Source organism: Haliaeetus leucocephalus, unplaced genomic scaffold (genome assembly GCF_000737465.1).
Source record: "Haliaeetus leucocephalus isolate CR32 unplaced genomic scaffold, Haliaeetus_leucocephalus-4.0 Scaffold184, whole genome shotgun sequence".
NCBI lineage: Eukaryota > Metazoa > Chordata > Aves > Accipitriformes > Accipitridae > Haliaeetus > Haliaeetus leucocephalus.
Window position 1 is genome coordinate 14,394,179 of NW_010972620.1, and position 16,291 is coordinate 14,410,469.

The 16,291-nt window shown below is 35.9% G+C and overlaps 1 protein-coding gene across 1 annotated transcript in view; it reads right to left on the minus strand.

Annotated features, from left to right (window-relative positions):
- Positions 1 to 16,291, minus strand: part of KIF20B (kinesin family member 20B) — a 42,455-nt gene that overhangs the window by 13,949 nt on the left and 12,215 nt on the right. The window contains exons 12-23 of the mRNA XM_010565037.1: positions 15,633 to 15,795; positions 14,342 to 14,596; positions 13,434 to 13,573; positions 12,674 to 12,824; positions 11,457 to 11,724; positions 10,803 to 10,864; positions 10,491 to 10,610; positions 8,719 to 8,884; positions 3,698 to 4,910; positions 2,218 to 2,356; positions 1,121 to 1,243; positions 588 to 648 (exon numbers count right to left, since the gene is read on the minus strand). Of these exons, the coding sequence (XP_010563339.1) occupies positions 588 to 648; positions 1,121 to 1,243; positions 2,218 to 2,356; positions 3,698 to 4,910; positions 8,719 to 8,884; positions 10,491 to 10,610; positions 10,803 to 10,864; positions 11,457 to 11,724; positions 12,674 to 12,824; positions 13,434 to 13,573; positions 14,342 to 14,596; positions 15,633 to 15,795 (2,861 nt within the window). The remainder of the gene's footprint in view (positions 1 to 587; positions 649 to 1,120; positions 1,244 to 2,217; positions 2,357 to 3,697; positions 4,911 to 8,718; positions 8,885 to 10,490; positions 10,611 to 10,802; positions 10,865 to 11,456; positions 11,725 to 12,673; positions 12,825 to 13,433; positions 13,574 to 14,341; positions 14,597 to 15,632; positions 15,796 to 16,291) is intronic.

The window sequence follows — 16,291 nt, forward strand, 5'->3', positions numbered from 1 at the left end:
GTCCCCTCCTAGTTCCCACCATTCTCTCCCGAAGTGCTTTCATTACAAGTTGTTTCCCCATTCCCCGAGATCAAAAGCTCTGTTTGTAAGAAATAGAACATCTCTACTCAACTATCCAAATCCAAAATTCTTAAGTGATTCTCAACTTGATTTAGGTGAGCATTTCAGTGTTAAAGTCAGTCAGACTATGGCTTGTATTATATGAGAAACTAACCATTGTTTAACAGCTAAACGTTTATCAAACCTGCAGAAACTGTCATTGTGTTAGTTCATGTTTCAGTATTTGATTTTTTTTTAAAATGACCAATAAATACCAACACTTAATAAGTTAACACTGGTACAGCAAATCCACACTTCCTCTGTTTCTTATGTTTCTTATTCTGAGCCCTTTTCTTTGCTTTCAAATACACTTGCTAATAATGATTCAATAAAACTAGTTCCTGACAGTAACATTTTAATATCTAGGTTGGAGTTTCTCAGTATTTTAAAATATAAATATACAAGACTCCAAATTCATTAACAACATGACAACTCATTATGTTGCCATTACACACCAAAAAAATGGAACAATAATGACTTTTTCTGACCTTTACATGTTTTCTCATACTGTTTGGAGATTTCTTCCAGCTTCTCATTATTCAACTGTTCCTAAATATCACATTGAAAGCAAATTAAAGAAAACATGTTGAAAAAAATAAATATACATGTTAGAAATGTGTATCTTTTCATTCTGAGCTTTAATAAGTAATGAAGTATTTCAGACAAACAGTCCAGAATAAATAAGTTTTTCATGTAGTGTAAAGGAGCATTCAAGCTGATTAAAAAAAAGTTTAGAGGAAGACATTACTACTAACATATCTAAGTGTCACTAATCAGAATATCTGCAGGTAGTAAGTATGTATTTACTAGGCAGATTAATTTATTTAAAACAATTTGACAATGTCCTGCATTGAGAAGATCTTCAAACATTTTTCATTCATCTATTAAAACTAATTTCAGCTGGCTACTTTTATTTTTACCCTGATTTCTGTAAGCTTTCTCCTGTTGCTTGGAAAACTTACCTCGTTAATGGATTAGTTAAAAAAATTAAGAGCAAGTAACCTTTTAAAAAATAGAATACCTTTTTAAGTTGCAGGATTGTGCGCTGTTTGATCTCTAATTCTGCACTAAACTGGTTTTTAATTTTCTGAAGTTCATTAACTTTGTTTCTCAGGGATTTCTCCTCAGATCGCATTGTACACACCTGTAACAATGCACAAAGACAGCAAGCAAAGCTAACATTTAGCTATAAGCCTTTTACAGTCTCTGTAAGTTATCTAAATAACCAAATATCTTAATTAAAAGTCAAATTTTTGAATCATCTTAGCTAAATTTCAGGGGCTGGAAGTGCACTATACTGTACATTCTTCCTAGGGAAGGATTTTCGTCACGGAGTATTACATGCGGCAGGGAAAAAAAACCCCACCAATAAAAAAAAGTTTTCTGATATGTGATCCCATCCACTCCTTGCTACTGCTCAGAGGATTATACACTGAATGTTGAGTAGGAAAAGGTCCTCAAACATTAGGCTGCTGGGGAAGACATTAATACTTTTTTAAAGCTTAACTTTCAAGCCCAAACTCTTGCAATGATCTTTTGGATTTTAAGTACTTGTGATATCCCATGAGGTTCTAAGAAATCTTAGTACTTGATAACTAAATACTGACAAGTAACATCAGTAAAAGTTATCCCATTTTTCCATTTCTTCTCCCCAATCTCAATAGAAAACATTGCTCAGAATTTAAAGAAGTCTCTAGAAGTTAGTGTTTTTCTTTACTGATCAATCCATCTTTTCCTCCCAGAGATCAACATTTTCCACAAGTCTGAGGCTTTCAAGTCAGCAACGTAAGGCTATGGTTGTGATAAAGATTATAAAGCCCTTATCCATAATGAAATTAGCCATAGTTTTCACAAACCTTTTTCAAGTGTATTAATAAAATTTACTTCCCCCCTTCAATATCTGTACTAATCCATGTTTTGACATCTAGTCTTATTGTTAGCTTACAGCTTCAGTGGCAACGTAACCTAAGATTCACTGTTACTGTAAATTTATCACTCAAAATAGCCTTATTATGAATCACTTTTAACATTCCTAGTTTAAGATTTGTGAAAACAAGTTTTAATTACAGAACCCCAAGCAAAAACTTGCAGAGAAATATTTGGCCTATGGTTACCAACCTCTTTCTGTACTTGCTGAATTTGTTTCTTGGCATCAGAAAATTTGTCTTTCAAATCTGTATATTCTTCATCTTTCCTCTGCAAATCTTTTTTCAAACTCTGTACAAGGGCAGAGCTCTCAGAAAGATCTTTACGTAGCCTTGTGTTAGAAATTAAGAGACATAATTAACATTAGTGCTACACATCTCAAAGAAACAGCTTTTACACATTAACTCAGGCTCTTTGACTGCTGGTTTTATTCGTGAATAAAATCTCAGATCTATCAGACCAATAACAAGCTTTCTAATTTTACTTTTGGATTTCAGCTTCTTATTATATGGTCCTGAAAAGTAACAAATTGCTCAGATTTACTTCTGAACACTGCAATTATTATTTCTTTTTTTTTTTTTTTTTAAGCACAGCAGAGCAACCATTTTTATCATTAGGTGTCCTTACAAAGTAACGAAATGAACAAGGCTAATATCAAGTAAGTTTAAATTTGATATCTACATACAAGAACTTGTAAGGATCAAAATAAATAAAAATCAAAATAAAATAGAAAAAATGACATTGCAACAAGTACTGCTGTTACAAGTGCTACAAAGTAATTAAGAAGTTTGATGGGTTTATTTTTAAATTATGATATTTATTTTAAAAAGTTTACAGTAAGACATCTTGGATTTTTACTTTAAAACTAACCAACAGAAGTTTTTTTTAGATTCTGTAATTGACAGTACAAAACAAGGCCTCACAAAAGGAAAACCTTTTAAAGCTTTACAAACACAGGGTCAGAGATCCCCAGACTTTCCTGCTAAATTGTACTTTAGAGTACATGCAGGTATCCACAGATATGGCACTAAAGAAACCCTAGTCAGGAGAAGGGCTACATAGCATCTTAAAGTTGTTTTTTTTTAAATATAATCTCTCAGATATATTTATTCTCTTGTTTCTCAAAGTTTTAAAAAGCAAAGGGGGCTGAGGGAAGTTCTACCCTCCCACACCCATTATTCCTTCTGTGTTCACCTAGAATAGCTATTACCAAAACCAGCTGTTTACTGTTTAATCCCTGGGCTCCCTTTTTTTTTTTTCCTTTCTTCTTTTCCTTTATACCATTCAGTCCTTTCCAAAGAAAACACTGCCTGCTTTTATACAAGTTACAGGATATAATATTAAGCTATATCCCATTTCCTCCAGAAAGGGTACACAACACAAAACCATTAGAAATCCCCAAATAATTCATTCCCTTGCATGTTCCCGTTTCCCCCTACAATAGTTCCACATGAATTAGATCTATTTTTTCAAAAGGAAAAAAACAGAAAAGATAGCCAGCAGAATATGCAAATATAAAAGTCAAGTAGTGTATTAAAACTTGTTAAAGAAACAGTTTAGTTAATAAAGTTGATAAACATGCACATGTGTTATGTCAAAATAAACTGATGTTCACAGAATGTAGTTTTAACTTGATTCCATTCTCAAAGGGCTAGAGTTCTCATTTACTTACAATTCGATAGATTTTATTTGTTCATCCTCATTTTTCTCCTTTTCCTGAAGGGAGTGTTTCATGTTCTCCAAGCTGTTCATCAACTGCACAACTTCCTCCTTCAGATTTGCTTCTTGATCATTTAATACTTTCACGTTTTTTTCTGAATTGGCACATTTCTCTTGCAGAGCTACTGTATTACTTTCCAGATTTAAAATAATAGATTCTTTTTCTTTAAGTACTTCTTCTAATTTTGTTATGCTCTCATCTTTAGCTCTAAAAGCCTCCAAAAGGCATTCAAGTTCTCTTATTTTTCCCCGATAGCTTGTAACTTCCTCCTCAAACTGTGCAATTACTCTGTGATCTTCTACAGCCTGTTTTTCAAGATCCTGGGTTTTCTTCTGGATCTGCTCTTGTAACTGATTCATAAGATCTTTTTCCTTTACAGACTGATGATCTTGATTTGCAATCTCATTTAATTTTATTTTTAGTTCATTGTTATAATTCTTAGTGTCATCAAGTCCCTTCTTTAAGTCTTCAACTTGTTGAAGTAGTTCTCGAATCCGCTGACTTTTTTGTGAAGAAGTCTTAATAATATTTTTGCATTCTTCCCAAATGCATTCAACACTGCAGTGAAAGGAGCTCTCCCGTCTCAGATCTGCTGTAGAAGCAGTTTGGGACTGCATGCATACAGGACTCAATTGAGCTCTCTCTGGTTCATCTTTTTGAGAGTCTAAGGAACCCTTTAGATTAACTAAATCAATATCCATAGCGTAAGACTCTAAGTGACATTTATATAACTCATCTACTTTGGACTGCATTGTTTTAATTTGTGATACTTTATCAATTATATTTTGTTTGGCAACTTCTACTTCATTATTTAGCTGAATAATCTTTTCTTTTTGTTCCCCGTTTATAGTTTTCTGTTTGTCTAATTCAGAAACAATCTCCTGATAGGCAGCTTGACACTGCATAAGTTCTTCACTTAAGCCAGAAGCCCTTTCTTCAGAAGCAGAGAGCTTGAGATTCAAGTTTATTACCTGCCCACTGAACTCTTCTTTTTTGTTTTTTTCTCTTCTGCATTGTTCTTCAAGTGCAGCTAGCTGACCTTCCAAGGTTTCAGTTCTTTCCTTCAGTGCTAGTATTTCTGCGTAGTTCTCAGAAGTATTTTTTTTCACATAATCAGTTGTCTTTTTCTCTAGAGGGTCATCTTCCCAACTTTCCTTTATGTCTCCTAAAAGAAAAAAAAAACAACAAAACAAACAACAACAAAAAAAACCAGCTCAGGTTAAAATCAATAGTACAAGTCACTAGCAATACCAAATAGCAATTACCATATGGAAAAAGGTCACCATCTGAAAGCCACACCCTCATATCATATGACATTTTTAAGTCTTGAAGTAGTTAAAGCCCTCTGAATGGTTTAACATGCAATAGGTGCCTCTTAGGCTTCTAGACATAGTTTGCAGCAAGAAGTGTTCAAGCCTTAAAGAACACCTTGCCACAGCTCTATTCCAGCCTTCTACTCTGCGCCACTAGTAGAAAAGTCTAGCTAGTTTTACTAATATGTAGTAATACCTATGACCTAGCTAACATCCAGTTATATCTAGTTTCCACCTTCACTGGTTCAACAATCATTTTAATACAGTCAGCAATCACCCATTCTACATTTAGAAGAGCAATGGTATCGTATACTTTTCTGAGAAGTTTCATTCATACTCAATATCCTCTTACTTTAAAAATGAAGCTAAAAAATCAGCACAAGTTTTTCACTTAGTGTTTGGGACATTCCTCTCTTTTTTCAATTGGTTTCTAAACTAGATACAAGGGTAACTATTTATGCCCACACCTAATGTGTTGCATGTAAACTTCTCCCAGAAAGATGTACAACATTCCGTTACAACCCTCAATTGCCATAAATATTTATTAGCTTAAGACTGTTTTTTTCCCCTAAGTAAAGAGTAATTCTAACTACAAATCACATGCATTTCACCATCTTCAAAATTGACTCCAGCTGTATTTCACACAAGTGTTTTAGAATCCAACTGTGTCCATTTAGTAACACACATGCTATGTTTTAGTATTAAAATCAAGCTTGACTATCTCTAACAATTAGGTCATCACAACTATGTATTCCAGGAAGATACTATGGATTCTTGTGAGTACTGCAACTACAGTAAGGTGGAGTTTGGCAGACATGGTGCTTTGGGAGCATTAAACACATGGGTACATGTGTACTGCATGGAAACATCCCCTGAACAGATCCAAAAAGTTTTATAAAGTCACTGACTTTGAGTCACTAACAAAAAGTCATACTGAAGCATTAGCAATAGTGTTTTCCATCTCAATTCAGGTTTTGGTTTTTGAGTATTTTTAGAGTGATCAAATTCCCCAGGACACTTTTTTCCTCCTGCTTTTCTGTACCTTTTCTGTTCTAATTAGACATATCAAGTGCTCCTGCTAGGTCAGACGCAACAGCAGCTTCACTTTGGCTTGTAAAGCCATGCTTCTAAACCCTACAAGATAAAAATTTTGGACTGGGAGATGGTTTTCTCTGAAAGCCCAGTTGTGTAGTCCCAAGAAAACATATCAGACAAAATGCTACATATTCTTCACACTGGACACGAATTTTACATACTTCACTAAAAGGGAGACGTGCTAAAGGTGTCTTAAAACATGTTTTGTGATCTAAGTTGGCAAGATGAAAAAACTAGCAAAGCTTAGTCCAAAACCTATAGTGAGAAGGGTATGATCATTCATAAGAGAATTTAGAAGTGATCTAGATGCTTTGTACTGACAACCACAATCATGCAGCAAAGCGGGATAAATATTAGTGCAAGAAGATACATGATATTCAGTCCAGAAGCTTTTTATGCAGGAAGTACTAAAAAAAAAAAGAAAGCCCCACCACAAAACATGGGAGGCAAGTCCTAGAGAAGAGTACAAAAACCTGAACTTCAGGACAAAATAATCTATCTGCTTCCAAAATAAGCTTTGGTCATAGGGCACTAGCATATCTAAATTCTACAAGAAAGCCATCACAGTGTAGCTGTGCTCATTGTTCTATTGTGCCAAGTACATTTAACCATTCTTATCCAATATAAGTTTATATATTAATAAATTTCATGATTATGGAGCATTTAACAATTCCATTTTTAAATCAGATGCCTTGTATTCTCAACACCCACAAAAGAAACTTATTTAACATGACTGAATACCCTGTTCTTCCCAACAGAAAAATCTCAGTGCTGACATTAATTAGCACTATTAGTTATCCACTTCAGTTTCTTGTTTGAGAAGAGTTATCAGTCATGAGTTTATAACAAAACTACTACTGTCTAGTATATCAAGGAGTCTACATCAGCGTCATTTTCCACACCCTTCCTGTAACGTTTATATAGGTGGCACCATCAAATGGTCATGCTAGGATCCAATATTCATCCCAACAAAAGACAGTAGAGACAAATCAGAGATGCGTCTGGTACAGAGACAGAAGCTTCTCTTAAGAAAGACCTCAAATGACACTTACTTGTTCAAGTTGTACATCAGAAATGCCTTACTGGATCACACACACTATCAGTTGATCTAGCCTAATATTTTACCTCCTTTTGCTACTGTTGGTAGGCCCAGCCACTTCCTACAGAGCTTTCCCAACACAGAAGAATTGGGAATGTTGGAGGAATACGAGACAGTACATCCCTGCTTAACCCCTTCAGTATCTATATATGAATCTGTTGGCTGTTTGCTTGTCTAACCACTCATGGAATCTGAGAATTATCTGCCTCTCTCACCTTCTAGGGCAGCAAACATTAGAAGTTCACTATCCACTGCATGAAGTGCTTTGTTCCATAAACTTAAGCTGATCTTCCACTAGACTGAGTGTTCACTTTTCTTTCACTGCAGAATGTGACGAATGACAGTCCAGCATTCAGTTTATTCACCATCTGTATCCACAGTTTTCTGTGATCATGTGAATTTGACAAGTCTCCTTTTAACATGTTTTATCTCTCTTTATGAAGATAAATATTTTCAGCTTCCCATTTTTAAACTTTTCTTTTTATCCCATCCTCACCCAAACAATGCCTGGAAGATTTTCTTACTTGCACCTGTTCTGCAGGAGGAAGGCAAGAAAGTAAGGGACACGAAGGGAAGACCTTTCATTCTCCTTTCGCATATCCTTTCCATAATTCTATGAGAAACTGAAGCCCAGCTGTGTCCTAAACTCAAGTTAGAGGCAGGCAGATCTTACAAATGCCATTTTGCACAAGTCAGTCCCATATAGCTCAATCTCACTGATTAATAGACTTTAATGAAGTGGATAACATAAGTAGTGGTGTCCTTTTAAGTTCCACCCTTATCCTTGAAGGTCTTCAACTGCAACTAGTTTATTCACCTCATTCTAAAAAGACTGGTAAGCTCAGAGATAAAACAAGGAAAGCAAAAAGATTGGAAGTGCAAAGGTGGGAGCTGCACAAAATATGCCATTTGTGGACTTAAAATAATTTTACTTCCATTCAAGTGGAAAGCTTTTCTCCTCTGCCAGCACTGTCACCTCGATGAGAGCTAGTGTGTTTACAGCATGCATACAGAATGAAAAATCAAGTTTCACAGCACAAATTGTATGACTGAACAATCATTAAGTCATTGACACCTTTGATGCTTGCTTAGACAATTTTAAAAAACTTGAGCAGGAGATACTACTTTCCCAAAAGTCCAGCAACAGCAAGTTCAGTACAAAAACAACTGTTAAGAAATTGCTTAAGAACTACAGCTGAGTCTGCAAGTACATTAACACATGAGAAAAAGCAGCACAAAGGAAAGAGTCTAAAAACTAACTTTTATTTTAAGCATTTAGGAGTGAACAGTATAGGACCTTCTGCAAGACAGATATTTACTTAACAGTTACTTCCATTTACAGTTTAACATAGTAGATTTTCTCCTCATAACATCACGTTTACGATTCACAAATTTTTGTTTCTGTTCTGGAATAGTAATCAAGTTTTTATGGAAGACCCCCTGTTGAGTGATGGTAGAAATTGTACCTTTCTTTGTAGGTGGCTCTTCTTCCACAGTAGCCTTATTTTCAAAGCAACGTTTTCTTCCCACTTCCAATACAGTTTCCTCACAATCCTTGAACTGGCTGCTTTCAATCACTTTTTGAGAGTTCTTTTCAGCCAATTTTCTTTTAATGGTAGTTACAGTGTTGTCCTGTGTTAAAATAAGATCAATTACTTTGTAAAACTTCAAAGTGAGCACTTAAAAGGCTTAATAATTTTTTATATGCAAATATTTTTACAAAACTACCTAGGTAACATGTATAGGGGTTGTCAGAGGAACAAGTCAGTTACAGATCAGTTACTTAAACCAAAAGCAGGTACACCTTCAGATACTAACAAACACAATGCTTCGCACTGTACAGAAAGCGGAGCAAGAGACTAGGAAATTACAAAATGCAAGACTTGCATGTAAGAGGAGTTTGTTTGCCATCTGAAAACAATTTCCAGTGTCAGAAGAGTTGATGAAGTTCCCGATTTGTTCAAAGGGCAAATGATCAGCTCTACAAGTTCATCGCTTTCTTGTCATAGTTGGTAGAGTTGGGAGTTTTAACTGCCTTCAGCAAAGCCACAGATCATTTTTATCATGACAGATCTGATGCAATTTGAAAGCCTAGTCAGTTCTGTCATACATACTTTAGACTACATATCTGACTAAGAATAAAGTTTCTTTACTTGCAAGATGACACAAGTGGCAAGCCTTGCTGGTTGCCAAGGACCAATTACTCATCTCCAAGTACTTCATTAAAAAACATAATGCATAGAACAGGCTTGAGGTTTGTGGTCATGTTTTAAGTTTCATGCCACACAGTCTCATAGAAACACTGGACAGAGTTGGAGCCTTGCTCTTGGAAGGAGTAGTAATAGGGAACAGTCATCACAACTCTTATCACTCTTGGAGCACTCATACTATCGAAAAGCTAAGTTGCTGTGGAGCAGAGAGAGGGAATAGAAGATTGAGTATGGTCAAAGCCTTGAGTTTATGGTAGAAGAGAAAAACGGATCAGAGTGCTGACTAGGTTTCGTTTAAAATGTTCCCAAAATTACTTCAGGTTACTGGACATCAGGCTCAAAAAAACCCCTTAACTACATGGTTTGATTTTTTTAACCTGTATACATTTAGCCAAGCTAGTCTTTTGGCATTCAGCAGCTGGCAGTAGACTAGCCAGTAGCAAGTTTTATTAATCACATGAAAAGCAGAAGGATCCTGGCCATCCATCCACTCTTCGTTCAAACTCTGCTCAATAAATTCTTATTATTGCTCTTCCTTTGAAAGTGTGCATGAATGGTGGTGGCGGGCAGAACACGCTGATTTTTGTTGCCAATTTACACAATCACTGTTGTTCTCACATTATTAACTTCTAACTTTAATTAAATTTGACGTTTTGCTGCAGCAAAAACCTCCATTCCTTCCTCTTCCATTCAGGCAAAAATAGAGACAGTGACATAATCCCTCTATTCCCACTGCTTAAGTCCTCCCATTTTGAGTTTTTTAATTTAGAGTGGCTCTTCAGAGTCTCACCTACAGTCCTCCAATAATAACTCCAGATCACTGCTTCCAAAAGTCCCACTTTTCACACACACCCACACACACATTTTGCTGTAACTTTAGTTTCAATACCAACTTCACCTGCTACAATTTCAAGCAAGTAGCAATTACTTATAGAAAATTTCAATTTTCCAAAGTAGTTAAGTCCATTATAAGCACAGATTTAGATTTTTTTTTTTGTATGAAGAAAATTGAGATGTCTAAGACTTACGTAGTCTTTTATGGTTTCTTCTAAATGGGATATCAAATCTTGTAGTCTCACAATAACATCATCTTTTTGCTCCACCATGTCCATTAGCTCTTGAATCCTTTTATTCTGTGTATTCATTTTCTTGGAAAAGAAAGAATAGTAGTTCAGTCACTGTTAAACTGTTGACCTATACCATGTATTTAGAAGCAAGATCAGTTAAGCAAAGCTTGATGTAAAAAAAAGCTAGAAGCATACTATTATAGCATTTTAAGCTACTAGAGTTTTGTATTAAAGCAAATAATTTTGCACAAGTTTTTCCTTGGGAAAAGTTACCTCAGTTGCTTCTTTAAGCTGCTCAGCAGACTCATCCAATTTAATCATCTGCGTTTCAAAGTCTGTAACAGGAAAAGAAGCCTACATCAAATAAGCAGCCATTACATAGTTTACTCAGTAATCCATTTTTTGAGATCTTCTGGTACCTCAGTAGCTTTTGAATAGACCAATTTATTTTCAGGTTGTCTTCTACTTATAGGACACATTTCAAGAGTTGTTTAGGGTTTGTTTGGTGGTTTGTTTTTTAATAGGAGAGTTGGGCCTTGCAACCCATATAAATCACGCCAGGAGACTTCTGCTAAAATAGTGTTATGAGGTATTGCTACTTTTTCCTCTGAACATTCTACAGGACACCTGAAAACACTGCATCAGCAAAATGTAGAGGGATTACAATATAACCATAAAATCAATAATGTTGACATTTTACCCCACAATTCAGAAGCCTACAATTAACAATTTTAAGTTTTGTCTTAAAAATGAAATAACCAAGGCCTATGGAATTGTTCAATCTGAACATACACAAAACAATTGGTTACCACCTCTATACATATGATTTGATTCCAAAATCCTGCTCAACTGGATTATTATTTCTATTCTACAGTAGTCAGTCATTTCTTTTTTCTGCCTTTCACATCACACTTACACCCAGCTCACCTTTGGTTTTCTGTGTCAGCTCTTCTTCGGTTCTGATTAGTTCATTGGTTCTTTTCATCAGCTCTTCTTTGGTCTTAGTTAGTTCAGTGGTAACTTTTCCCAGCTGTTTTTCAAGCCAGCCTATAGCTTCCTGTGGGTCCTCTAGAGATACAATGTACCTGTGTGCTGCTTCTGCCTGCTTTTTTATATCAATGACATCATTCTGCAGAGAATCAATAATGCCCTCAAGATCAGTGTAGGTGCCTGGTCCTATACTACAGTCTTCATCCTGAAAGATAATTTATATGCATTTAGAAATAGCAAAAAATTACACAATAGCCATTACTTGTACAGAAAACTTGGAAGACCATTATGAATTCAAACATGTAAGTACAGTTAATTCTGACTTCAAAGCCATCTTGTGGGTTCATATACAATTTGATTGCCAGTTTCTGCCTACTTTCACAGACAAGTCTCCAGTATCAAGTAATAGCCACTTGATTTTTATAGCATTTAATGACCCACCATCACATTCCCTTTTATAGCACTGCAAAAGCATCCCCTCCAAATTTAATATAAAAGCTACTTTTTTTTAAACTCAACGAGAACATTGCATGAACACAGCAAGTGAACAGTTTTAGAAGGAATACATCTGAAATTTTCACACATCAGTAAAAATTTGTGAGGTGAAATAGGTTTGCAGCAACTTATCAAATTAAGTTGTACTCAAAACATTGACTTTATACCTTTCCTCTTTGTCTTTTAACAACAGAGGTTCCAAAGTCACAAGAGCCAGCCTCAAGTTAAGAGTCTAGTTATGGCTTAAGTGTACATACACTTCTCATTGCTTCAGTTGTAGCTACAATAGCCTTAAGAGGGAAAAAGCCTCTGGGACCACTCCAGTACAGTCAATATATAGGGCCTAAGAAGTCAGCTTCAAATATTTTAAATAGGCACTTAATGCAATAGAGTTTATACCATAATTGCAGCTTTTCCCCCAATTTGTGTACAGTAAATTTCACTTTGTGTTGCAGAAATGCAGAAAACCCCAAAGATTCCTAAATGCATACCCGAGGCTCAGCAACTACTCCTATTAAATGTGACAAATATATCTTGCTGAGGATACAGTTACACAGCATGCAAGTCCTTGAAACTATCCTTCTAATCCTTGAGACATACCATCACCATAACATAAGGCAGTTAGTAAAAGGGATATTATTGGGGGCAAATAAATATACCAGAGTTCCAGCTGGTTCACTGCAAGCCTGATCCTTTAATTTATTTTCTTCATCTGTGTATTTAGTATAACCATTTACAAGTTCCTTGAAGATTTCCAACCGTCTTTCAGAATTTTCTTCAAGCCGTTGTCGTTCGTGAGAAAGGCACTCTCTACAGTAGGAAAAATAAGTCAGCTAAAAGCTAGCCATACGAGCTGCTAAGAAATTATTAGTTAAGCTGCCTATTAACAAAGACTTTTTTTCTTTATTTTGGCACAATAGAACAATACACAAAACTGTGTTGCTACACCAAAATAGAACCGTATTTCCCAGACACACACCCCTGAAGAATGAGGTGGAGACAAATATATATACATATTATGGATAGCATTTAACTACAAGCATTTTTTCTAAGCTTCTTGAGGCAGAATACCTGTTTGGAGTATCACTAAGACTGCAGTAAATGAAGAATTTGCAAGTGTCACTCTTTCTATAGACATCCTATCAACAAAGCTCTGCTCTTAGGGAGAGCTCTACAGGAACAAAAACACTGCTTACAGATTCCACACACACCCCTACCCATCTCACAAAAATCAAAGCCCTTCCTACACAGTATTTTTCCTGAACTCTTAGTCCAAACAGAAACTGATCTTTTAACAGAAGCAGTAAGCCTAGCAGAAGAGTGTGGTCTCTTATAGCCAAGAAACAGATTTAAGAAATAAGTGAATTTACTTTCATTTTTTTTAACCAGTAATTTTAAAGCCACTTAATGCTAACTTACTTGAAATCTATTTCCCGCTCAGCAAAATATTGGGTAAATTCTTGTATCACTTCTTCACGAATTTTCAGTTCCAGCAGCAATTTATTCTTCTTTTCAGTAATAAGTTTGTTCTTCAACTCTTCTATGAGACTCAGCAGTGTCTAGAATTACCATTAGTATTAAGTTTTTCATAAAGAAATAGTTTCCCAGAAGTGAGATTTTTCCCATTCCCCAAACACTACAACAACAGTTTGCTCTTCCGGCTGGCAAAAGTTATTCCAGTTCTTTTATTAGCTTATTCATAAACAAGAGGATTCATGAGTAGATTGAAATATCTGTTTGGTACTAGACCAGCAATTTATAAGTTTGCACAGAGCAGGCATTTTCAAAGAATATTAAGTTTCTTACAAGAATTCTTGAAGCTGTCTTAAAAAACAGGCTTAAGCTCCACAGGATTTGGCTCTTGTTTTCCAGATGCTCATTTTTGGGGCAATATTAATGAAACCTCCACAAAACAGTCTCTAGTCCTCTGTTCTCTCCTCATCTTCCCTAAAAGTGACTAAAATTGCTGTTTCTTAAAGAATGGCTTCCAGAGTTTTCTTGTGCATAGAATACAAAGGAATAGTCTTCTGTATTGCTAGAAACACAGTAATACTTGCTGTGCATTGACCGTAGATTACCAAAAGGAGAGAAAGCCAAATCTGCAATTTTTTCTGGTTAGTCTGTATTTAGACACATTTCATAATTTTCCCACAATAGGCACTAAGTCATGAGTAATCCCACTTTTAGTTCTTAACACTGGATTTAGGTAGAATAAGGGTGATCAGAAAAAAAAATCCAACAGGTGAGATATGGGGGAAACCAGGAGAAAAATACCTTGCTTCAAGACTCCATGCTACACTAATTCTTAAAGTAGCCCTGGCACACACCTTATAGTCTTCTTTTCCAATAAGAACTTTATTTTCTTCGTGTTTCTGCACTGCTTCTTCTCTTGACTTATTATGTTGTTCCTCCATCTCATCATCATCATCTTCAATCACATCTTCTAAGCTCCTGTCCCATAAGATAGTAGCTCTTTTCCTTGGGATTGGCATTTTAGTGTCACTAACTACTGATGATTCTCTTGCTGATTTCTGGCCAAATGACTGATCTTGGGGAAGAATAGATGTGTCCATAACTAAAACCTACCCAGAAAAGAAAGAAAAAAAACTCAAGTGTTTTTTAGAACTTCTACTGGCGCTTCCAAGAGATACCTGTTGCACTTTCCTATAGGTGTCCTGAGCACAGTACTCTCCCAACCTACCCTCTGTTCAGAGTCACTACTTAGACCAGTTTCCAGCTAGAGTACAAAGGAGTCACTTTATAGTCTAACCCTTCTTTTGATCCCAGGAACACCAAGTTTCACTAGCCAGACAACCTACAAGAGGGTTGCCACCTCAGATTTCTGTGTTTCCTATACTTTGAGTTTCCAGTTGCATTAGACAAATATCATCCTATAAATTCTATTTCTTCAACAACTGTATCAACCTTACAGTCTGCTCCCTGTAACGTACTTAACCTGCTTAGATGAGCCAACATTCCAAAGGCCTGGGTCTATTGTCCTTGGAACATATCTAACTGTCAACAGAAGTTTTCCACAGCTTCCATTAAGGCTGCAGCACTGATCCCTGATACTTTAGTCTTCCAACTTTGCCAGGCTTATATCACTGCACTACTTCTACTCATTCTGCTTAACCTCCACCTTCCCACTGAAGCCTCTATGGACATAAAGATGACCTTTTAAACTCTTTGGTGCTCAACCTATTTTATCGGTATTTCAGGTGAGCAATATTCCAAATTAAGATAGCAGTAATACATGGGGCAGCCAGAATTGCTCCTAGGTGACAGCATGTTATGCATGCAGAAGACAAATTTACCTAGATCTCAGGAATTTCTACCAAATGTAGCGTCTTGTTAGGCTGGACATTTTATAGGAACTATGGATTTTCAGTAGGAGATGCTCCCATACCCACACTCCAAAGAAAAAAAAGTGACCCCACAAAGCCTTTTTAAAAGCTTTACAAAGAAAAAAAAGCCTGACTAGAAGTAATTAGAAAATATGATTGCAATACGAGACAGAAAAATCCAGTAACTAAATTCATATTCTTAGAAGTGAGAGAACCTGCTCTTTAAATGCAAATCGTAAGTACTGATCAACAGAATAAACTACAACACACTTACTTTTTGTGCAATGGCCGAGAACTTTAGCACATTAAGTGTTTCATCATATACTGAGGCACATTGGCTTATGTTTACTATCATGTATACCTTCCCCTTTCCACTGAAGAATCCTTGAAGAAAATGAGTTAACTTACTTTCCCGAAAGGGTATGTGCTGCTGCAACCTTTAAAGACAAAAGAACAGATGACAAGAAGTTTAATAATTTCCAGTCAGGGTAAGAGCTATCCAGCCTGAAGACTTAAAAATATTTTTAAAAGCAGCAGTCTTTAAATCAATTAAAATTGTTTTGGACTAGATACAGCTGTTTGTGAAGAGACTGCATAGCTGTTGTGACTGCTGCTTTAGCCATTATCTCAGATAGGCTATACCAATACAATCAATGGGAGCACTTAAAAAGTGTGTTCATCATTTAGCCTACGGTAGGTCACATAGCCTCATGCTACATCAAACTATACCCCACCTTTCTATTCTCCTTTCCACACTCATGAAAAGGATGTCTCATTCTAGGCATGCAGTATCCAACATTACCAGAGATCTTTCTCACTCAGTATTCCTGCCTCTGAGAATGGACAATAGCAAGCGCACAGGCAAGCAAATGAGTATACACCAAACAGATGGAGATACTTTTCAGAACAACTTCTGTAATCCCCCAGCAGTTT